The 23,671-nt window shown below is 53.0% G+C and overlaps 1 protein-coding gene across 2 annotated transcripts in view; it reads right to left on the bottom strand.

The window, feature by feature from the left end:
* CAMK2A (calcium/calmodulin dependent protein kinase II alpha) overlaps positions 1–23,671 on the bottom strand; it is a 64,259-nt gene that overhangs the window by 21,513 nt on the left and 19,075 nt on the right. For both annotated transcript variants that reach the window (XM_043913280.1, XM_043913281.1), the window contains exons 3-13: positions 19,248–19,307; positions 12,512–12,566; positions 11,635–11,700; positions 11,453–11,525; positions 8,447–8,549; positions 7,077–7,160; positions 6,842–6,936; positions 5,703–5,825; positions 5,250–5,333; positions 3,717–3,759; positions 1,203–1,243 (exon numbers count right to left, since the gene is read on the bottom strand). In XM_043913280.1, coding sequence (XP_043769215.1) covers positions 1,203–1,243; positions 3,717–3,759; positions 5,250–5,333; positions 5,703–5,825; positions 6,842–6,936; positions 7,077–7,160; positions 8,447–8,549; positions 11,453–11,525; positions 11,635–11,700; positions 12,512–12,566; positions 19,248–19,307 — 827 coding nt within the window. The remainder of the gene's footprint in view (positions 1–1,202; positions 1,244–3,716; positions 3,760–5,249; positions 5,334–5,702; positions 5,826–6,841; positions 6,937–7,076; positions 7,161–8,446; positions 8,550–11,452; positions 11,526–11,634; positions 11,701–12,511; positions 12,567–19,247; positions 19,308–23,671) is intronic.

Here is a 23,671-nt window from a genome sequence, read left to right on the forward strand (position 1 = left end):
CTCCCACTTTTCAGTCCCTCTCCAGCTGCTGCCAGAGGTGCCTCCCAAGAAGCTTTGGGCTCCAAGGAGTTCCATTTGAAAATCATGGGCTTTGACTGATAACCAAATAATTACATATTCCTCAAGCACCCAAGATGAGAAGAGAAAATGATTTTTTGCTTGTTTTTAAAGCTGAAATCTTGGAAATCATGGAGTTCACATCGCCCTGCTTCCCCACTGTACTTATGGGGAGACTCAAGCCTTCAGAGGGCTAAGAGCAGAGAGAAGGTCCATATCCTGGCTTCAGGCAAACAGCCCAGTCCCCTCCATGCAACCCCTGGCAGATCAAAGCCAGGGGCCTGAGACTCTACATGCCACTATGAACCAAGCCATGAAGCCACCAGACCACCTGGGTGGCTGTGTTTGGACAGCATCCCACACCTTCCAGTGTTCTGGGCATAGACCAGCCCTGGGGCCCTTGGCCAGGCAGGGCTCTGAGCCCAGAAAAAGGCAGGGTCTCAAGAGAGGAGAACCCACAAGGCAAGCCAGTGGCAGGGGAGGAGGGAGCTGCAGAGAGCAGGGGACCAGGCCCCAGAGAGCAGAGGGAAAAGAGAGAGGAGGGAGGGATGGGTCAGTGGGGTGTGGAGGGAAGCAGCTCGGGCATCAGGGGTGGGGACTGGGCAGGCCTGGGTTGGGGGTGGGGTGGGGTAGGGGGATGGGAGGAGGGGATTCTTAGCACTGAACCGGCAGGCCTTGAGGGGGGTGGGTACCTCTGGATGTCAAAGCCGAGAGGACTGGCTGTCCATCCCCTGCAGGCTCTGTAGGTTGGACTGGGGCATGCATTGGGTCAGGGGCCCATTCCAGCCAGCCCACAGTTGGGAAGGAGGTCACCCCTCATGACATCTCTGTCCCTTCTTTGTGACCTCTCACTCACCAGTCCTCCAGAATCACAGAAATCTCCTTTAATTGACCCTTATGCCCACCCCAACCCCAAGCCACCTGCCTCTCCCACCCTCTTTCAACCCTCCCTTCCCCCACTTGCCCCCATCCATGCTGATGGAAGGGTGGGCACCGAAGCCCAGGTCTCTGGGTCTGGGGACCCCAGGCTGCATGGGTGAGCGCATCTGCCCAGAACCCTGTCGGCAAGCCTGGCTCTCACCCCAGCCCTGCAAGCCGGGCCCTGCAAGCCGGAGGCAGGCCCTGCTGGGCTGGCTGGGGCTTACCTTCACACCATCGTTCTTCTTGTTTCCTCCACTCTTCCCGCCTGCAGAGGAGAAAAAGTAGAGGGTTATCAACACCAGGCAGGGCACCAGGGCCCACAGCGCGAGGAAGAGCAACATCCACAGGCCGCAGAGGACACAGAGCCGCAGCAGCTGCGTGAGGAGACCTCCTCCTCTTGCTCTTCTTCCTTGCTGGCTGGCCTGGGGACTGCCGGTGGCCCACCGCGTAGGGGTGGGCCTGGGCTCCCCCCGGTTCTCAGCAGTGTCAGGCGTGACCCTCTGGCTCCATGGGTTGAGGAGGTGCCCACTGTGCCCCAGACCGTGGGAGCGCTTTCAGTCTGGGGATTCCCTCCAGATCCCGGTCACCACTCGTGCTGGTGGTGGCCAACCCGGAGGCCCGGCTCCCCAGCCCAGGGCTGGACGCTCCCTCCCCTCCCCGGCCGGCTCTAATTTTAGCCCCATGCTGCTGCGGAGGTCATGTGTCAGCCCTGCCTACTCACTCTGGACAGCTGCGAGCTGCATTTTGCCGGTGATAAGAAGTAGATCCCCCCCACCTCCAACTCCCTGCTCCTCTGGGACCCACCCCAGCTAGAGCACCCATTCCCTGAAGAGGCCTCCCCATCCTCAAACTCTAGAGCTCTGCGCTGGGGCTGGCCATCTCCCTAGCGGCCAGGAAAAGCAGAGCAACGACTCCCAAGGAGACCTCACCTGGCATTTCCTATTTCCTTCCTTCGTCAGGACAAGGCATGAACGCCTAGCCCTGTGCAGCCTGACTTCTGGCAGCTTCAGATCTCAAGCAAATGGCTTTAAGTTAAATGAGACACAGCACTTGACATGTATGCAGTAGATGCTCAGTAAACAGTAGCCATGCTAAGTCCTTCACCAGACGAGCGCAAGCTGGGGAGGAGGGGTGGTACTGAACGTTGATGCCCCAGAGGTTTGGAAAGATGGGACTCATAGCTGGTCCAGCCCCCCAGTCATTCTCACATTCCCACGGATGACCCCTCTCAGGCTCTCGTGCATTTTTCCCCTCTTGCCAAGTTTCCACCTTGCAAAGCAAGTGGGGGGCAGGGTACCTCTAGATCCCAAAGCCGAGAGGAATAGCTGTTCCATCCTCCATGTACTTTGTGGGCTAGACCAGGATACACAGCAAGCAAGGGGAGGACTTGCCCCTCACACCTCCAAGGGGGCCCCCTCTCACTCCAGCCCACTATGACAGGACTGAGGGTCCCCAGAGGCCACGCATTCTAATTTTCAGGAGATTTTCTATGAAATCTCCTGGTTTTTAAATGCTGGAAACTCTTGACCACCACTTGCCCCTTCCAAAAAAAATTTTTTTAAAACCCCGCTGGCCCCTCAAGCACATGGAGAGAGAGGGAATAACTTATGCACTCCATTTTGTGAGCTCTGGACTAGAGTGCCCGAGGGGCCCTTCAGTTGTTAAAAAAAGACTCTGACTGCCTGGGTGGCTCATCTTTCAGTTTAAGGAACTGCAGGATCCCTGTCTGGGGAGTGCATGGGAAGGCAGCTCTGTGTGGTGGGGAAAGCCCAAATCTGAAGTTCCAGGGCCCTCCCGGGCCTGGGTCTCATTCTCCCAGCTGGTTAAATGGGCAGGTGGGCCCTCTCAGAGAAGCCAGGCCTGCAGCTCCCCAGAGCGGAGCCCTCGTGGTGGGGCTGGCCAGCTGTCCACAGCAGCCCTCCCTGGCCGGCCCCGGCACCAGCCCCAGACAGAGGGCCCCTCGGGTGAGCTTTGCTATATCTGCTCAGCTGCCCCGTCAGCCATCCTGGGCTCCCCAGGGAGAAGCCTCTGGCGGGCGCTGGCCACGGCACTCTCCCACATGCCAAGGGGAGCTTCTTGCTAAGCCCTGATGCTAATCCCTTCCCCTTCTCTCTTTGGGGCCACATGCCGCAGGTCACTGGGTCTTCCCTGCCTTAACCAGCCTGGCTTTGACCAAGGCCAAAGGCTCCTACCCTGGACTCCTTGGTGATTCAGCCTGGTAAGGGCATGTGCTCTGGACTGGTCACACCTGCCCTGAAAGCTCCCTTTAGCAGCGTGACCTAGGGTGTGTCAGAGTTGACCTCCCTGAACCTCTGCTTCCTCATTCAGAGAACAGGGGTGGCAACCGCCTTGACACAAAGGCCACATGAGTGAAAGCATGGGAACTGCTTGGTAACTGTGGGGAACAGGAATGCCGCTCTCCCTGGGCCTGGCTCAGTCCCTCCCACACCTAGACCCTGACATATGGGAGGCCTCCCCCAAGCTGGTCCAGCCTGAGAACCCAGCACTGCTGTGAGGTAGGGGAGGTAAGGGTTAACTTCTAACCCTTCCTAGTGGGTCCTTGGCTTGATGACCTTTGACCTTTACCACTTCTGCAGGTGGTATCAGGTGAGCTAAGCCCTTAGTCACAGTCCTCTACAGCCCCCATCTGGCCTGAGGGCACCCAGATACCCCATCCAACAATGCCCCCACCTCCTGCAGGACTTGTATGAGGATGAATCCTTGGTCCTACCACCTACCAGAGAAGTTCCTGGTGGCCAGCATAGTGGTGAGGATGGCTCCCTGCAACAGAGAAGAGAAGGCAGTTTGGGGGAGAGGAGGCCAGAGGTGAGGGGAGAGGAGAGACAGAGACGGGAGAGGGTGGGGAAGGAGAGGAAGAGGCTCCATTCAGACACAAAAACCTTCTGAAGCTCCTTGCCCTCCATTTCTTCCACCCCACAGCCCCAAGACCATCCCCGCCTCCCGGGAGAAGGGTGAGGCAGAGGTGAGCTAGGCCTTAGCTGGCACTGCTCAGGGGATAGGGCCATCCAAGGAGCAGATATTAATAGATCCCACCGGCCTGGCCAGAGCTGGTGGATGTGCTCGGGGACACCTGTCAGGGGAGGTTCCTAAAGGCCAAGGAAGTTTCCTGCTGGGCCAAGGACACTAGACTCTGCACCCCTCAGCTCTCTCTGTCTCCATATTCTTCCTGGACACAAAGCTCCTCACTCTATTACTGGCTCATCCCCCTCTCTGTAGTTCCTGGACTCAGAACCTTGGATTTATGAGGAAAAACCCTCCTCTATCAATAAGGGGGCTGGAGACCAATGGCCAATTCAGATTCTCTGAGTCCAGCGGTCCATGATTTTAAGACTCCCTGATTCTGACATTTTGAGACTACATCTATGACAGCTCCCACTTGGGGCTGGGGGTGAGACTCAGCTCCCCTGGCATCATGCTCACCACCACCCCTTGGCCCATGTCCCTGCCCTGAGCCACCTGGGGGCAGCTGGTGAGGAAGTTCTCAAGGAACCAGGGCCTCAGCATCTGTCACTCAGCATGCTGGTGGCTTCTCTGTTCCAACCAGCTGGGGGCCCCTCGGTCATCCTTCCTACCTGCTCACAGGGCCCCCGGCAAGCTCTAGGACAGGACCTGTCACAGCCCTGAGAACACACAGACCTGCTGAGAGGCCGGCAGCTCGGGGCTCACCTCGGGCACACTGTGACTTCCTCAGGGCACAGCCCCTGTCAAGTCCCTTGGCCGTTCCTTTCCAGCGGTTGGCAGCTGCGGTCTCTCACACCTACCGTGGTCACATATCATCCCTGGAAACCTCTCCCTGCCCCACTGAAACACTTGCTGTCCCCCTAAGGGGTCAAGCTCATGCTTCTAGACTTCTGCACAGGCTATTCTCTGTGTCTAGAACACCTGCCCCGTCTGACTTTACACTGTTAATACCTGCTTATCCTTCGGGATCTCAGATCAAATGCCACTTGCCCAGAAAGGCTTCTGGGATCCTTCCCTAGTCCATGCAGATCTGTTCCCCTCTTTGGCCCCTCTATGGATCCCCACAGCCTCAGGGCAGGCGGTCACAGCACTCACCACTGCCCCGTAAAGTCCTGGTCACTGGTCTGTCCTCGCCACCGCTCACTGCCCAGCCCAGACAGCCGGCGGTCAATAACGCTCGTTGAGTCAGTGAAGGAAAGAACTAGTGAAAGGGCCTCTTAGCCTCTGTGCAGACCCAGGCCAACCTATTCCCTTGTCTGTGGGCATGGAGGATGAGGACCGGTGGTTACCTTCAGTTTTCTCCTGGCGTTGAACTTCTTCAGGCAGTCCACTGTCTCCTGCCTGTGCATGCAGGAGGCCACGGTGGACCGGTGCTGGAAGAAGTGGGGGAGAGGTCTGTGAGTGGAAGGCAGGCCCACCCGAGGTCCCCCCACTCCCAGAATATCCTATGGATGTGGTGGGTATCTTGTAAAGAACAATTCTCTGTTCTAGGGGATGGTAGAAACATCCTGGCACAAGACATTTGAAGCCGATAGCTCCCCCCACCAATCATGGTGCCCACTCAGAATGCCTCCCACTGCCACTCTCCACCTGAGAACCACAGCAAGGTCAGTCTCTTGGACTAAGCCCCCTCAGCCCCATGCTGGGCCTGAGGGGCAGCGGGCAGGTCCAGGACTCTGTGAGGGCCTTGATCCTGAGGTCTGGAGGGGTCCTCAGGAGGGGCTTTGCTGAGGAAGGCTCACCGAGATCCAGGGGTGCTTGAGGGCCTCAGCGGCCGTGATGCGTTTGGACGGGTTGATGGTCAGCATCTTATTGATCAGATCCTTGGCTTCCGGGGTAACGGTGTCCCATTCTGGCGATGGGAACTGGAAGGGGCAGAGGGGCCAAGTTTGCCCAGCCTACCCCAGGCCACCCCTGCGATCCCCCAGCCCCTGACTGGCAGGGGAGCAGGCAGGGGTCCTACTGCCCGTCCATGCGGGCATCCACAACCAGGAGGAGTTGGGGCAAGGTCCCCCGACCCCAGGACAGATCAGAGCAATAGCCAGGGAAAAGGAGGCCTCCCTCTGCTCTTCTGAGGTCGTGTGCCTTATCTGGAGAGCAGCAGGTCAGTGGTGAAAGCCCAGACTTTAGAATTGGAAGGTTGGGTTCAAGTCCCAGCTCTGCCTCCTGGGCTGTGTGACCTTGGACAAGTCACCTTGGACATGTGACCCTCAAGTTACCCCTAGAGATGTTGTAAGGATTAAATATGATATAAAATGGTACATGGCTCAATAGATATCAGCTGTGTAGAAAAGCAATATACTTGGTAGGCAGAAGCATGGACACTAGAGCCAGACTGCTTGGGTTCAAATCCCAGCTCTACCATTTCTTAGCTATGTGGTCTGGCCAGTTATTTAACTTCTCTGTGCCTCAGCTTCCCTATCTGTAAAAAAGCAGTAATAACGGTACCTATGTCATGATTGGTATGAAGATTATAATAATAGAAAGCATTTAGAAGACTGCTATGTGTGTTAGCTATTATTATTGTCTATCTATATACATACAATATATAATTGTGTGTATATAACTGTGGAGAGATAATCTGGCTTCTGGGGCCTGCCCCCTCTATATCTCACCCTACTTTTGTGCTGATTCTGCCTTCTGGGGCCCCATGGACTAAATCCCCATCACTTAGATGCTCCAGTCACTGGCATGGCCAGTTCACTGTCTGGCCCCAGTCAGCCCTCAGGCTCCACCTGCTGGTCACCCCCACCCCATAGCTAGAGAGTGGCAGGAGGGCAGGAGGGAGGCGTCCTTGGGTCTCTGGCCTCACTGGGCCTTGACTCTCACTGGACGGGGCCCAGGGGCTGGCAAGGAGGCTGGAAACAGGAGCACCACTCACATCATAGGCGCCAGCTTTGATCTGCTGGTACAGGCGATGCTGGTCCTCATCCCAGAACGGGGGGTACCCCACCAGCAGGATATACAGGATGACCCCTGGGGAGAGGACCAGGAGAACCTTGAGCCCCAGAAGTAGGAGGGATGGGGGGCACATGGAGGAGAGTGATGGGAAAGGAGAGAGAGGGCACCAGAGGACAGGCAGGCAGGGGGACGGAGGGACCTTCAGAAGGACTCACCACAGGCCCACAGGTCCACGGGCTTCCCGTATGGGTCCTTCCGCAGCACTTCTGGGGATAGGTATCCAGGTGTCCCTGCGAACCCTACTCCCCAGACACACAGACAGGCAGACACGTACACAGAGGTTGGCACATAAGTAACCGGGAGCAAGATCCTGCTGGAAGAGGGATACGGCTGCCCTGGAGATGGGGAAAACACCCCCTGCCCCCAGAGCTGGCCAAGAGCTGGAAGCCCTGACCTGGTAAGACAGCAACACCTCTAGACCAGGGTGGATGAGGACAGAGTATACTGTCACCACCTGCCTTGAGAGCCTCATGGCCGAGTCACTGATCCATCCCAGGGTCCTTCCCACAGGGCCCTGCCTCAGGGCCCTCCCAGAAGCCCCCACCAGTCAAGTGCTGGTGATCCTCGAGGTGAAAGGTCCTAGCCTGTCAGCTCCAGGCTGAGCTGAACCCTCACCCACTCCCCATTCCATCCAGGATCTGGTCCTAGGGTGGCAGGAGGCCTATCCCTAACACTGACTTTGCCCTAAGCCCCTTAAGTAGGTCCCTTTTCCTTTGGGGCCTCAGTTTCCTCATCTGTGAAACAAGGGATTAGGGATTTCTATCCTAAACACCTCCCAGCACTGTTGGGAGAACTACTTAAAAAAAATGGACACCCAAAATGTTTTGGTAAGTTATTTTGAGAATAGTTCCTATTAAGGAGTATGTATGCTAAGCAAGACTGAGAACTCTCTATGCCTGATCTCGTTTAATCTTCACACAGTCCCAAAGAACATACTTTTATCATCCCCATTTTACAGGCGAGGAAATGAAGTCCCAGAGAAATGACTCACTCAAAGTCACACACCTTGTAAATAGCACAGTCAGGATATGAACCCAGAGCTCAAGCTCTTAACCACTGACCAACACTGCTCACTAAAAAGTATTCCCAGATAGCCAAAAGGATTCAGTTATGCCAAAATCTCAAGAGCATGCTGGGTCAACTGACTCCACCCCTTTTAATTTCCTTTCACCTATTCTTAGTTTCTTAGCCTCCATTCCTCATCTGTAAAATCAAGATGATAATCTAGCACCCAGGCTGCTGGGGAACTCATGGAAGCCCCCAGCTGACAGTGTTGGATGCGCATGTGAAGAAGTCATGTACTGTTTTCATGACAACCAAGTCCCAGGCCTGGACCCCAGGAAGATAGGATGGGCGACAATCACTGACACAAAGAGACTGGGTAAGGGGCCCTCTGATCCCTGAGTCCTGGCTGGGGCATTGGCCACCTCCAACCAGCCCCCGCTCGGGCAAAGGGTTCCTAGAGGCCAATGTGTCAACTCAAGGCTGGCCGCCAACACCCCTGCCACCCCCTGCCCCCACTCACCAAACCATGCCTGCTGCTCGCCCTCTACCTCTATGGCCAGGCCAAAGTCCGCCAGCTTCACCGCAGCGCCCTTGAGCTTGGAGGCCAGCAACAGGTTCTCCGGCTTCCCAGGACCAGAGAGAAGAGGAAACGCGGGAGAGGCAGAAGTCAGGGGACAGTGAGCAGATTCAGAATCTCACCTCCAGAGGTCTGGGTTTTCAGGAGGAGCAGCTGAGCGATCCAGAGGCTCCCTGCCCCTGCCTCCCTCCAGCCCCAAGCACAAGACCCCTGCACTTCCCAGAGACAGGACTACCCCACTGCAGCCCTCCGTCTGCTGCAAACGGAAGACCCTTCTTCAGCCTGCCAACCCCTCCTTCAGCTTCCAGCAGGGTTTGGTTCTGGGGCTGAGGTGGAGTGGGACAGTGCTTCTACTATATGCCAGTCACTGGGCTAAGGGTTTTGCATACATCATTCGATTTGTCATCCCAACAATCCTTTAGGGTAAGCACTCTCCTTCTCCAGTGGCTTTCCTACATCCTCAGACAGTCACTCTCGTTCCACCTCAGGGCCTTTGTCCTTCCTGCTCCCCTTGCATGATTTCCTCGCCCTCTGGGCTTCACAGGTGTGGCTCCTTCTCATCATCCAGCTTTCACCATGTCACCTCCCTCAAGAAACCCTCCATGACTACTCTATCTAAAGGAGGAGTTCCCAGGTGTCTTCTATCTTAGCAGCTTGTTGTTACGTTCATAGATCCCATCAAAATTTCTAAGTGTTTTCCCATCTGTCTATGTGCTTATTCATTATCTGTCACCTCTGTACAATATGAGTTTCTGTCCACCAGTGTATCACTAGCACCTAAAACAGCGGGCAGCACATAGCAGGCACTGAAGTATGTATAAAAATAAGGAAACGGGTTCAGAGAGGTTAAGTCACGACCGAGGTCACACAGCTGGTGATGGTAGAACCAGATTGAGGCACAGTCTGGCTAGAGATGCGCTCTGAGCCCCTCCAGGCTGACTGCTGCAGGGCCTCCTACGTGCCACCTGTCCTATGGAGGCATGAAGGCTGCCATCTTCTGCTGAGTCTGAGGACAGAAAATCCTTCTCCTCAGGACAGAGAAGTAGTAAGAGTGGGGACTTTCCAGTTAGAAAGCCCTAGCTTCTGATCCCAGTGCTGCCATTCTACGCTATGGAACTTGGGTAAATTCATTTCACTTCTCTGGCCTCAGTTTCTTCTCCAAAAGTGGGAATAATGCCTACTTCATGGGGTGGCATATGGATTAATTGCAATAAATCCCTATAAAGCACTTCCCAGTGTCCTATAAGCATTTGATAGGCATCAGTACTCATACTTTTTGTTTGTAGATGCGGGGTGTGGGCTCCCCCATCTCTACAGATAGCTGGTTTCCTCTGACCCGCTTTCCCACTAGAACTTAGGAGGGGTTCCACATCTGACCTTTCACTGCCCAAAGCTAGGCAGGACGCAAACAAGTATAGCTCCATCTGCCCCTGGTTAAGGCCTCTTTGGTCCTCTGGGGACTGTGTTCCCAGCATGCCCTGGGTCTTGGTAGCTGTTCTGCCCTGATTTGATAAATGCACCACTAATTAATCTACCCAGAGTGGCCTAAATTTGTGCTGCCTCTCTCCCTGTTCCTCCTCTCGGTCAGGGGCTGTGGTTATAATGGGAACAGGCCCCTGGGGAGAGCTGCCCTGCAATCTGGCCAGAGACCCTCCTTGCATGCACACTTGCCTGCAGGTCTAGACTGAGACACAGGGAGCTCACCTGGGCTCAGGTGCAGAGCCACAGATGGCTCGTGACCGTCAGGGGTGAGCAGGGGTTCTGGTCAGAGCACTGCACCCCAAAGAGGGATCTGAACTGACAGGAGGATGGCCAGGGAGGGGGCCAGGATGAGGAAGGCTTGGAAATTCCATCCTGGGGGGAATGGAGAACAACCTGCAGAAGCCTCAGGAGCTACTGCAAAGCCACCCACGTGCCTTCAGGGCTGCTCTGAGCTGGGAACTTGACCTCTGTGTGGCCCCAAAGGGTAGAACTGGGGGTCACAGGGGAAGCCCCCACCACGGGGAAAAACTGGAGGAACATTTCCTGACAGTTCAAGGGGCTACCCCATAAAAAGTGAGTTCATAGTCACCGAAAGTCAAAAAGCAGAGGGTTGATGGACACCCAGCAGGGTCACCTAGAAGGGGCTGCTACAGAAGCACGAGGTGCAGTCAGTGGCTTTTTAGCCCTGGCCCAGTGAGGGCAGGGGACCTGAGGTCAGGAGGCCAGGGCTCCAGCCCTAGCTCAGGCTGAACTGCATGTTCTCGGGAAAACCCCTTGGGTTCTTTGGGCCTTCGTTTCCCGCTCTGCAAAATGGAGATGATGTTAGGCAGCTCCCAGTCACTGATGCTGTGAGGCCCTGCCGAGGAGCAGCATGCGGTTGTGCTGACTGGGCCAGGCTGTGCAGCCAGGGCCAAGCCTACACCCTGCATCTGCTTAGTCCTGCTCATCTCTTCAAGCGGGAAGAGGGAGGACTCGGAAGGCCTCAAAGCCTGCTTTCCTACCCATCACTCCCTTCCGGAGGCCGGAAGCAAGATTAACAACGCCTCTACGTTCCAGGCACTGTGCTGTCTCCTTTGACATCCTCACTGACCCTGTACCGAGGTTGCTATGGCAACCCCCACTATAATGAAGCTGAGGCCGTGCAGCTAGAAGGTGGCCTCGCTGGAATCTGGACCCCACCAGAGCCAGCCTTGGCAGTCTAGCCGCCTCTCACCTGGCCTGGGACAAATCACCTGAGGCTGGGAGTCGGGAGACCTGGGTCCCGAGTCCAGATGCTCTGCTTCCCTGAGTTCAGTTTCCTCATCTGAAGAGTAGGGGAAATTTTCCCACGCAGCCCAACTCAGGAAAGCTAACGGGGCTATGAGAACAGCCCTGGCTCCGCAGGTTGAGGGAGGGGCTGGGCGCAAGTGCGCAGGCTCCGGGTGAGCCGGCCGCTGGGGTGGGGGGCGGGGGGGGGCGGTCACTCACCTTCAGGTCCCGGTGCACCACCCCCATCTGGTGGCAGTGCAGCACGGCCTCCAGGATCTGCTGGATGCAGTGACTGGGGGGAGAGAGGAAGGGGCGGGGCTGAGGGCGGGCCTCCCCCGGGAGGTCCCAGGAGGGCGTGCCCCGCCCCCAGGAGCCGCGGCGGGGCTGCACCTCTCACTCACCTGGCATCCGCCTCACTGTAATACTCCCGGGCCACGATGTCTTCAAACAGCTCCCCACCGGTGACGCTGGGGAGACAGGCAGAGAGTCACCCTCCCACAGAGGCCCCAGGTGCCGCGTCTCCAGGAAGCTAAGGATGGGGCACAGGGACCTCAGAACCTCACCCCAAAGGGAAGGGCCCCAGAGGCCACGGGGATGCCCCCTGATATAACCCCCTTCCTGACTTCCAGTCCGCCCTCCCCTCCATCCTCAGCCTTCTCCTCCACCAGAGCCAGGCTGAGGTCAGGGCTGGGGGTGGGACACTCAGAACATGTCACTATGATTCATCAGGCTCTTGGAAATCCAAGAGCTGGAGCTTTTTGTTGTTGTTTTTTAATAGACTATTTTAAAGAGTAGCTCTAGGTTCCCATCAAAATTGAGCCGAAGGTACAGAGATTCCCAATAGCCCCACTGACCGACCCCAGCCATGCACAGCCTCCCCCATTGTCTCAAGTGCTGTTCTTTACAGATGAGGCCAAGAACCACTGAGGCCTCTTAGTTCATGATTACTTTTCATTCAATTGCCTGTCTTTAAAAACTTTAAATTTATTCTGAAAGGAAACTTCATAGCACCACTAGAAATGGAAAACCAGCATCACTGGCCACAAATAGAAGCAAAACTAAATATATGATGATGAAAGTTAAAAGTGTTTGTTGGTGTGTCAGGAAAACCAGCTTGCACTGCTTGGGTGGCAGGCCTACCACATTTTGGCAAAGTCTATCAGAAGAGAGAATTCAGCCCAATCTGGGGGCTATGGGGACACTTAGGGACCCAGTGAAGTCATCCCTGCCAGGGCTGCCCCTTCCCCACTGGACACCCCAGGGTGAGGCCAAACTTACAGATCAAAGATCAGGTAATGGTGTCCCTCCTCAGAGATGCTGTCATGGAGCCGGACTGCAGGAGGGGCCAAGGTAGCTGGTTATGCAGGACGCAGGGCTCCCCACTCACCCCCCTCACCCATCAAATAGCCAACATTCCAATTTCTCTGAAAGTCACTGAGCTCAGGCCAGTTACCAGGTGCTTTGACAAAGCATGAACAAAGGCTCACCTTTGTCGACTTAGTCACTCAGTCATATCTGATTCTTTGCTACCCCATGGACTATAGCCCCCCAGGTTCTTCTGTCCAAGGGATTCTCCAGGCAAGATTACTGGAGTGGGTTGCCATTTCCTACTCCAGGGGATCTTCCCAATCCAGGGATTGAACCCACATCTCCTGCATTAGCAGGTGGATTCTTTACTGTCTTAGCTACCAGGGAAGCCCTCACTGACCTCAGGCGTCACCCAAAGAAGCCTAAGAGTAAAGACAAAAGACCACAGCTTTCGTCAGAGTTTAGCCCCCTTCCCTCTCTAAGGAGAGAAGTTTCCTGCTGGGCAGTTTCAGGGTCATGGAAAGAGCCTGTGACTCAAATCGCTGCCACTTGCTAGCTGTGCATCTTTGACCAAGTTGCTATACCTTTCTGAGCCTCTTTCCTTGCCTGGAGGGCTTCCCTGGTGGCTCAAATGGTAAAGCGTCTGCCTGCAATTTCGGGAGACCCAGGTTCAATCCCTGGGTTGGAAAGATCCCCTGGAGAAGGAAATGGCCACCCACTCCAGTACTCTGGCCTGGAAAAGTCTATGGACAGAGGAGCCTGGTGGGCTACAGTCCATGGGGCCACAAAGAGTCGGACACGACTTCACTTTCATTGCTTGGGCGGTGAGAATGAAACTCCTGGAATTGCAGGCTTGTTGTGAGAATTCCATGAGGCACATAATCCATGTTGACTCAGTGCTGGCCCTGAGCTAGTAGCCCTCCTCTGCTTCCAGGTCTGAGGAGCTAACAGAGCTGGTGGACGAGGGAGTGACAGCAATCCCAGAGTTCTGGCCTGCTGAGAAACTGTCATCTTTTCATACCTCATTTACCAAGAACAGAGGCAAAGCTCCAGGAGCCCAGAGCTTCCAAAATTACCCCCTAAGCTTCTTTCAAAAAAAAGGCAGGGGGGAGCCCAAGGCCTGGGGCTGACTCTAGGGGGCCTGCACCCTGCCAACCAAGGGCAAATCCTCCCAGGTCAAGTCCATGTCCTTCCTTGTACCACAACCTAAACAGGTCCATGGGCAGGGGGGAGGGTGGGCTCAAAGAATTATGGTACATCACACAATGGAAAATGTTAAAATGAGGCAGTTCTTTATTCACTAGTTTGGAATCATATCTAAATTTTGTTGTTTGGTAAAAGAGCAAAGCAGAATGCACAGTCCTTTCTAAAAAGGAGGATGCATTTCAGCTTGGGTATAGCATTAGTCTCTCTGGAATGATCCAGCGATGTGGGCACTGAGGTGGCCTTGGGGAAGGGAATTAGGACAGCTGGAGTTGTGGGCGGGTGAGACTTTTCACTGTAAGCCCTAGTGCCTTCTGAATTTCTGCCACATACAATATTGAGTCCCTTAAAGCATATGGCCCTCATGTTGCTGTTCAGTTGCTCAGTCGTGTCCAACTCTTTGTGACCCCATGAACCGCAACATGCCAGGCTTCTTTGTCCTTCACTATCTCCCAGAGTTTGCTCAAACTCGTGTCCATCGAGTTGGTGATGCCATCCAACCATCTCATCCTCTGTTGTCCCCTTTTCCTCCTGCCCTCAATCTTTCCCAGCATCAGGATCTTTTCCAATGAGTCAGCTCTTCACATCAAGTGGCCAAAGTATTCTCCGCATAAAGTTTGGAGAGTGGGTGCCTACACAGATGGGGACCCGAGATGGAGGATGAAGGGATACAAATTTAAATAAAATGTTTTTTTTAAATCTTAAATAGTATATATTTATAAATAATGACTGAAAGATGTTTTTAAACTGTTTTAAAGCAAAACTAAAAACTAAGTAGCCTGAGTATGTATAATTTAATCCTGCTTTAATTTTTTAATCAACATTTTATAATAAAAAATTTCAAAATACAGTCAAGTGAATACTTATGCACATACCACCTAGACTCTCTTATTAGTGTTTTCTCATATGTGTGTGCATGCTCCGTCTCTCAGTCGTGTCTGACTCATTATGACTCCATGGACTGTAGCCTGCCAGGGTCCTGTCTGTGGGGTTTCCCAGGCAAGGTAACTGGAGTGGGTTGTCATTTCCTACTCCATTTCTTATATATGCCTTACTATATTTCTATCCATCCCTTCATCCTTCAATCTATCTCCATTTTTAAATGCATTTCAAAGCAAAAATAGACTTTTGAAATGTGTGTTTTGAACTGAGCATCTTATATTTTGTGTGTGCAGAATCTGAAAGCCCTATTTTGGTGCCCTGCTCAGACCTCCTGTAGGAGGATGGTGCAGCCATCCTGCAGCTGCTGGGGGGGTTGGCTAACCATGCACAGGTGGCCTCCTTCTCTGGAGAACTGCCCGCTGCTGATGGAACTGCCCACCTTGCCCACAAGGTTATCTACAGCCTTCAGGCAATGATGAACTAATGTGGGGAGGCAGAGGCCATGCAAAGGGCCAGTCTGCCTTAAAGGAGGGACAGCTCCAAGACAGGGTTTATGTTCCAGAGGCCTCCTCACTACACTCTCCACTGGGATCAGGTCAGAGTTAGACTTGACCTGAAGCCACACCTCTGCTTGGTTCCTTTCCCCTTCCTCCATCCTGCTTCATCCTATCCTTACAGGTCTCCCCTGGGAGCACGCCCTCATGTTCCCACACACACCTGAATCCTTGCCTCAGGCTCTGCTTCTAGGAAACCTGACCTTATATGTTTAGATGTCCTTAGGAACCTACAGACATCAAATACCACATGGAAGTATATATCATCAATGTTAGCTCCAGATGCTGAGATTATAGGAGATACTTTAAAATTATTTGTCTTCTCATTTATCTACCATAAACTTGCTTTAATAGTGTACCAAGGTAAAGTTTTGAGAAAGACCCTTTACTCCAAAAGGATTCTTCAGGAGCAAACTCCTTCTCCTCTACTCTGCTCAAGTGTTTGAGGTTTTAACTACTTTTTTTGTGATTGTGAGAATCTCTGAGAAGCCAAGCTGCATCCAGAACCATCTCAAGAAAGGGCTTTTAGAACCAGGTCAACAGCCATTTGGGAGGAGCTCCAAGAAGACTGGGGTTCCCTCCGGCCAGAAGCCTCAGCCTCTTTTAGAGAAGGTCCTCAGGGCTCAGGGAAATGGACAGAATGGGAGAGAGCGTCTCCAGAGCTTCTTTTAGCTCTGATGGTGCCTTTGTGCTGATTGTTGAAGGCTGGCCCTCTGAGCAGGGGGATATGGGCTAGATTCCAGTCCCCACCTGCAGGATGATCCTAGAGTTGGCTTTAATCCCCAAGAGATGGCTAAATCTTGGCTCAGAGCACAGGAGACAGGATTCCTCATTTCAGTGCTGTTTTCATGCACAAAACCTCTCTTCCTGCGGTTGGAGGCCGCCCTGAGGAAAAACTCGGCCTAGAGCCCAAGAGAGGCAAGGATTCAAGGGCTATGGCCTATGTGACAGTACCACTGCCTGGTGGGGAGACCGGCATGTCTGTGCCCACGGACTTACGCTGTCACGGTCACAGAACAAAGGAATCTGTAACCTAGTTTTCATTTGTGTAGCTGGATTCATGAACTTCTGACATTCTGTCCTATTTCCAACAGTTACCATTTCTTTCTCAGAAATTGAAGGGTCATACTTGTTCCTCTGGCCACTGCCCCCCAACAAGACACTCCTGATGGTCACAGGAGGACTGAGAACATGGGCTCTGCAGTCAGACTCTCTGACTTAGCCTTCCAGCTCCACCTCTTAGAAGCTGTGTGGCTTTGGGCAAATTATGTAACCTCTCTGAGCCTCCTTTCCTAGCAGCAGAGCCAATACCACTACACAGGACCGGTGTCAGGAGTTAATTCAAGAAGCTAGTAAGGCACTCAACACAGTGCTTATCACTAGGAAGAACTTAGTAAATGAAGACATTGCCATCTTCATCACTAACCTCACTTCCCTTGGCCACCCCATATCACCTGCTAAACTCTCAGGTTATCTCCTCTTGCTCCTTGGGCGGCTTTTAAGGTGGGGGGGGGAGTCCACTTCATCAGTAGGTGCTAATGGTACAGAGAGCAGAGTGCTATCCTCCCCGAAGCAAGATCTAGGAGGGAAATGCTTTGTGTATGGTACAGCTTGTTCCCCCTCTACTGAGCCAGCGACCTCCCTGACTTAGTCTCTTAAGGCGAGGCTGTGGCCACACACAGGCAGAGAGTGGTGAGCTTGGCTAGGATCACTAAGCAGGCTGAATAGTCTAGTTTCTTTGGGTACAGACCCACTTCTCAGGTTCTATAGCCACATCTGGACCTCTCTGCACTCTTCTGGACAGATTACAACTACTTTAAACTGAGGTGCTTGGAGGCTCAGAAATTGGTACCCTCCGAGGACCCTTTCAGCCTTGACTATAGCTTTAAGGTTCTTCTAAGCATCTTCCTATTCTGGATCTCAACTCTGTTCTCTACTTCCCTGTCCATCAGCTACCCCACTCCTCTCCCACCCTCATTTCTTCCACACGTCCTCAGAGACTAGCAGAGGCCTTGGCACATGGTGGGGTCTCGGATGTCTTTGACATTAGGTGAATGAATGAAGGAGTCATAACTCAAGTGATAATGATGAAGATGATGGCTGCCATTTCTGATATTCTACCACCTGCCAGGCTTGTGCTAAGTACTTTACTTGCAATATCTCACTTAACCCTCACAACAGTTCTAGAAAGTGGGTACCATGATTATCCTTATTTCACAGAGGAGGGTACTAAGTACAAGAAGTTCAGAGCCTGCCCAAGCTGAGATACCAAATAAAAGGTAGAACTGGGATTTGAACCCAGGTGTGTCTGACTGAAAATTCCATTTTCTTAACCAGTGTATTATATATAGTGCCCCAAACCAATAACCCAAAATCTTGATGGCCCAGAGGAATGAGAATCACACGAAGATTCAGGCAAAAGGTAAGTCTTCCGGTAAGATTGTTCTGTTGAAGGGTGTAGGTTGAGAAAAGACAGAGCAGCTTAATGATCCAGAGCACTTCCCTGGGGCCTGTCATTATGCTATGCTTTGTCTGATCATCATAAGCCTACAAGGTATCTATCGTTCCCATTTTCCAGGTGAGAAAACTGAACTTCAGAGCAGTTAAGCAACATGTCCTGGGTTACACAGCAATTAAGCAGCAACCCCAGGATCTGACTGTAGTCTGTCAGCCCCAGAGCCCATAACTTACTGCTCCCTACTAGAGCTGGGAATGAGCAACTGAAGGATGAGGAAGTGTTGACTGGAGACAAATGCAATTGTGCAGTGGCACATGCACGCATGCACGAACACACACACCCCATCTCCTTCTTCCAGGACTAATGGGCTTTCTAAGAACCGTGGAATTTTACAGTCACAAACCACTCACGACTCCCTCCGTTGTACAGTTGGGGAGCTGGAGGCCAGCCCAGATTGGGCAGGAACTGCCCATGGTCATAAGCAGGTCAGGGGCCAAGCAGGGTGGCTCCCCACCAGCCGCCTTGCTACCCCTTCTCTGACTCTAGCCCCAAGACTCCAGCTGTTGTCTGTGCAGCTCTGCTCCTTTTCCCAGGCACGGGGAAGGGGAGGTGCCTTCTTGGTATAAATAGCAGATGGAGATGCTACTCTTCTGCAGGGGAGTTAACTGTTGGGGCCCTGGACATAGAGAGATGCTTCCCTCCAGAGGGAGAAGGCATGGTAGCTGTCAGAGTTGGAATGTTCCTTACAGAGCACCTAGATCTTGCTGCTCAAGTGTGACTGGTGAGCCAGCAGCTTTGGCATCACTTCACAGTGTGTTAGGAATGCAGACCCTCAGGCCCCATCCGGACCCACTCAACTAGAATCTACCTTTTCTTTTTTTTTTTTTATAGAATCTACCTTTTAACAAGATGCCCTACTGGTCCAGACAGCCCTCTCCTTGGGAAGATGGGAGAAAGTGGCTCAGAGAGGGTAGTGCTCCTACCCAAGGTCACACAGCCATTCCCTGACAGAACTATATCTAGAATCTGCACTCCCTCCCCATCATGACTCAGAGCCCTGCCACGCAGTGATACAGCCCCTCAGCTGTGCAGGGACGGGGGAAGGGAGGTCAGGCAGCCAGGTGCTATTTCAGGGCCATCCTGCCTGCCCTGGGCTCAACCACCCCATGCAGCTTGCATTCAGTCCACTCTGGCCACCTTGGGGCCGGCCTGCAGAGGCCGGCACTGCAGGCCCGTGCAGGTGGGCAGGGCCATGGTGCCAGGCTGACTCAGCATGGGGGTAAGCTTGGGGAGTGGGCTACAATGGTCAAGGCTAAGCCTGGCCTATTTTCGTCTCTCAGAGCTTTGGAAGTTTTCCTGAAACAGCTTTTCTGAAGGAGGCTGCCGGTAGCGTGGGCTGGGAGGAAGGGCCCCTTCTTCACCTTCCCCCCAACCAAGCTGCTCGCTGAGGAGTATGGAAACCATGAAAGACACCCCCTTTGCCACCTCTATTTGCTGCCGTCCCCAAGAAGAGAGCAGCTGCCCCCTTCCCTCAACAAACACCCACCAGGGCAGGCAAGGGAGCTGGGCCAGGCCCCACCCACACCTCTCACCCATCCCCCATGCTCACCGATGTTGGGGTGCTTCAGCAGGCGGCAGATGCGGGCTTCACGCTCCAGCTTCTGGTGATCTGAAACACACAGATGCCCAGATGAGTCCAGGGGAGAGAGGCACCTCCACCCACCCCATCTCTCCCTCCTCACAGCCTCTAATGACCTCTCCCTCCCAGGGCCTGGGTAAGCTCGCCTGGGCAGAGCCTCTGGGTTCTCCAAGAAGGCAGTGGGATGCAGCGGAAGAGAGGGAGACCCAGGCTGCAGTGAGGCACAAGTTCCTTCCCTGCTCTGGGTCTCGGTTTTCAGGGTTCTCAACCGAGGGGCATCTCCTGCCTGTATCAGAGCCAAACTCCCGGCAGCCTGGAACATCCCCACCCCCACATCAGGCTCCGACTGCCTCCCCCCACCCTGCCCCTCCCACTGCACCTCAACTGGGGGAACTGCTGAACCTCAGCTCTCCAGGCACACCCTGCCACTCTGGGACCTTCGCACACGTGGTTCTCTCAGCTTGGCAAGTTCACTCTCAGCCTCCCACCTGCTCTTCACTGGCCATCATTCACTCCTATCCATCCTTGGATGTCACTCTCTCTCTGGCAGCCCACCCTGACTGCCAGCTGCTGGGGGCTCCTCCTCTGCGTTCCCAGGGCCCCGAGACAGCACATGCCACTCTGTCTCAGGGATGTCACTGTCCTTGAGGGCAAGGACTTGGTCTCTGTTGTACCCCTGGCATCTACCTAAATCCCTGGCCCATGGAAGGTGCTCAAGAGATAACTGAATGGGCTTCCGTGATGGCTCAGTGGTAAAGAATCCGCCTGCCAATGCATGAGACGCAGGTTTGATCCCTGAAGCAGGAAGATCCCACATGCCTCAGAGCAACTAAGCCCCTGTGCCACAGCTATTGAGTCTGTGCTCTGGAGCCTGGGAGCCACAACCAATGAAGCCCAAGCGCCCTAGAGCCCATGCTCCGCAATAAGAGAAGCCACTGCAAAGAGAAGCCCTCACACCACAATTAGAGAAAAGCCCCTGCTCTCCAAAGCTAGAGAAAGCCCGCGAAGCGATAAAGACCCAGCACAGCCAAAAGTAAATAAATAAATACAATTTTTAAAATACATAAATAAAAAGATGACTAAAGCTAAACTTTTAAAAAAAAGAAAAAATAACTAAATGAAAGAACAAATGATTGAATAAATGAATCTTTCTAAGGGAGTGGGTATTCTCTGCAGGAGAAGGGTTGTATTAATTTACAGAAGATGCCTCCTTTGAGAGAAGTCAGCACCAAGGACGTAGAGAGCCCCAAAGAATCTGCAGGGTAGAACTTGTCCATGGCAGCATGGGGGCTTACCCAGAGATCTCCCACCTGCTTCGTGGGACTTCTGTCCAAATCCCCTAGATTTCCCTGCCCACCTGGGAGAGAGGCCTTGTTCAGGATCTGCACCCACAATCTCTGACTCTGAGACTGCTGAACACAATCATACCCATGACCCCATTCAGTCCTCCTGACAAGCCCGGGCTGTGGGCATCACTGTCCCTGTTTTAAACATTTTTCAATTTCCTTTGTGGTCCTTTTCTCACAAGTTGGTATTTAATGCCTTAATTAAAAAAAAAAAAAACCCAACAGTATAATAGGAGCCAGTCACAAATACAGAATATCTACTATATGTCAGGTATTATGCAGAGCCCTTTATGTACATCTCAAGCCCCCCAATAATCCTCTGAGGATAGCGCTACCATTGTGCTGGCCTTACAGAAGAGGAAACAGGATCAGAGAGGTTAAGCGTCTGACTCAAAGTCACACTGCGGTGAGCAGTGGAGCCACGCTTTGTATCCAGGTAGTCAGGCTCCACGGGTGAGCTGTAAAACCCTGTCGGGGAGTTCCCCGGTGGCCAAGTGGTTAGGATTCTAGGCTTTCACTGCCATGGCTCAGCTTCATCCCCTGGTAGGGGAATTAAGATCCTACAGGCACAGCAAAAAAAAAAAAAAAAAAAAAAAAAACCTCAAAAAATAAATAAATAAAAATAAAACTCAAAACCCAGTGCTGTCCTGGTCTCTATACTCTGACTCATCACTATCATCTCCATCTGCCTCCTATTCCCGAGTGGGAAAATTCAGGCCCACAGGAGGGAACTCACATAGACACTCAGAGGTGGAGCCAGGACTAGAACCCCGCTCTCTGAATGGCCCCTCCAGGGAAGGTGGGCACCAGGGAGGGTGATGAGGAGGAAGAAAATCCCAGCCCTATCCCTAGGCTGCCAGCTCTCCTATCCCCTCCCCTCTCCATTAGCGGAATCACCAGCTATCCTCCAAGGGCTGCAGAAACCAAGATCAATACTGAAATGTGGCTTTTCCATCAGCAAAGCAATTAAGTCCAATCCTCTCTTGGTAGAGTGTAAGCTCCACTCTCCAGCTGAAGGCAGCTGCAGACTAGAGGGGGACGGCTGGCCCAGCTGGGGGCATCCTCGTTTCTCCTCCCTCCCTGTCTCCTTTCAAATCCTTCAGGGTAGGGAGGTGGAGGGGAAGGAAGGTCGATTCCCAGGCAAAAGAGGGGGATCCCCATCCAGAGCCGGCCAAGAGCCTTCAGTAAGCGAAGGATGACTGAACCCTCTCCAGCTCCAGACCCTGCCCCCCACCCACGCATCCCCAGCAGAACCAAAAGCCAGGCAGCTCAAAGTGGGACCTATCAGAGGGGGCGAGGGGACTCCTAGCTCAGGCTACACACTCAGGGGACAAAGGACCTAAATCCAGAATCCTGATGTTTTTCTCCATGTAAGGTCACCTGGGAGCAGAGTTACACTAACAGGATTGAAAGAAGAAAACGCTGGTCACACAGCTTTAAACATGTGACTGGTTACCAGACGTCACTGCTGGAAATGCTAGGAACTGTTTTTATAAATCTTGTAATCATCTTGTGCATAGTACAGTTACACTGCATTGCAAACTTCAGTGCTAAAAGCATTAATTTGTTGAATGTAACACATATACATTATACAATAATTTTTGTAACTCTGTTTGAAATGTTTTCATTGTCTAATATGCAGGGAACTTCAAGAAATATAGGGACTGAGTTCCTCTTGACCTCTGAGGCCTTTCTCTGTTAAGCAGTCTCTTGATAAAATCAAGGTAATCATCAATGTGGTCAAGCCTTGTTACAACTCAGAACTTTGAGGAACCACTCTTAAAAGCTCCCCCCAGCCCCCCAGTCAATAGTTAAGAGGGCAGCCAAGGACTTCTTATTAAAATATAAATGAGATCCTGCTTCCAAATTTTCCAACAGCTTCCTGAAGTACTTATAATACAATCCAAACCCCTCAAAAACTTCCAGAAAGACCCTGCAGGGTCCTGAGTTCTGCCTCATCTTGGCCTTGAAGCTCCCCCCACACTAGCCTCCTTTGTGGCCTCAGGCACTGCAAACCGCTTCCCACCTCAGGGCCTTTGCACCTGCTGTGCCCTCTGCCTGAAATACTCTTCTCCTGGGTCTTCTCATGGCTGCCTCCTTCTCCTCAAGCAGGTCCCAGCACCATGTCACCTCCTTAGCTTCCCCAGCTGCCTTTTCCTCCAGCCCCATCACACCCCCATCACCCTGTCTTATTTTCTTTGTTAACACTCATCACTACTTGAAAATACCCAGCTTACTTGTGTGTTTAATGCTCTTTTCAGTCTTCCTCCCTAGAAAACAGGTGTGATGACAGCAAGACTTGACTGTCGGTCTCTGCCATGTTCCCAGGACCCAGAGTCATAAGCAGCTTTTCCCATACCCAAGAAGTAGCAGAGCTGGGATTTCAAACTGTGTTCATAATTACTGTACTGTATTGCCTCCCATTTTCATAATTGAGAAATCAATCCATCCAGTTCAGTGAAATCCCATGATGGTGAGAGATCTGAGAGAAGCTAGTCTGCAGCCTCCTGCTTGGGCACCAGGAAGCCTTGCTCCCAATACTCATTGTGACAGATGCTTTGTGAATTTTCTCCCTCCCTCCCTGGGGGCAGACTTCCAGGGTGTTGGGGTTAAGGGGGCCAGCTCTGCCCAGAGCTCGGCAGGCAGTGGGTGGGTGGAAACTCTGGGGAGAGGGAGAGGTTCCTGGGGCCAGACAGGACCAGCAGGGCATGACGGGGCAGAGCAGAACCTGGGGAAGCCTGAGGGCTCTGCCAGCAGAGTGAGTGGGCTCCAGCAGGTATGTGGGCAGCGGGGTTCTGGCTAGAGGCACAGGAGCCAGGGCAGAAAATAGACCTCTAGTCTCAGAACAGGAAACGTCCCCTCCCTCCACAGGGCTTCAAAAAAGCCTCCAGATCCTGGGCAGTTGGAGAAATAATCTGGAGGACCAAGAAGGGGGAAGGGGTGGGGAAGTAGATGAGAAAGACAAGAAAGCTTCGTCTCATTGCCTCCTTGCAAGCTCCCTTGCATAAATCTAAAGCTCAGGGATAGCTGAATGAGCTCATACCATGC

Source organism: Cervus elaphus, chromosome 9 (assembly GCF_910594005.1).
Source record: "Cervus elaphus chromosome 9, mCerEla1.1, whole genome shotgun sequence".
NCBI classification, from domain to species: Eukaryota; Metazoa; Chordata; class Mammalia; order Artiodactyla; family Cervidae; genus Cervus; species Cervus elaphus.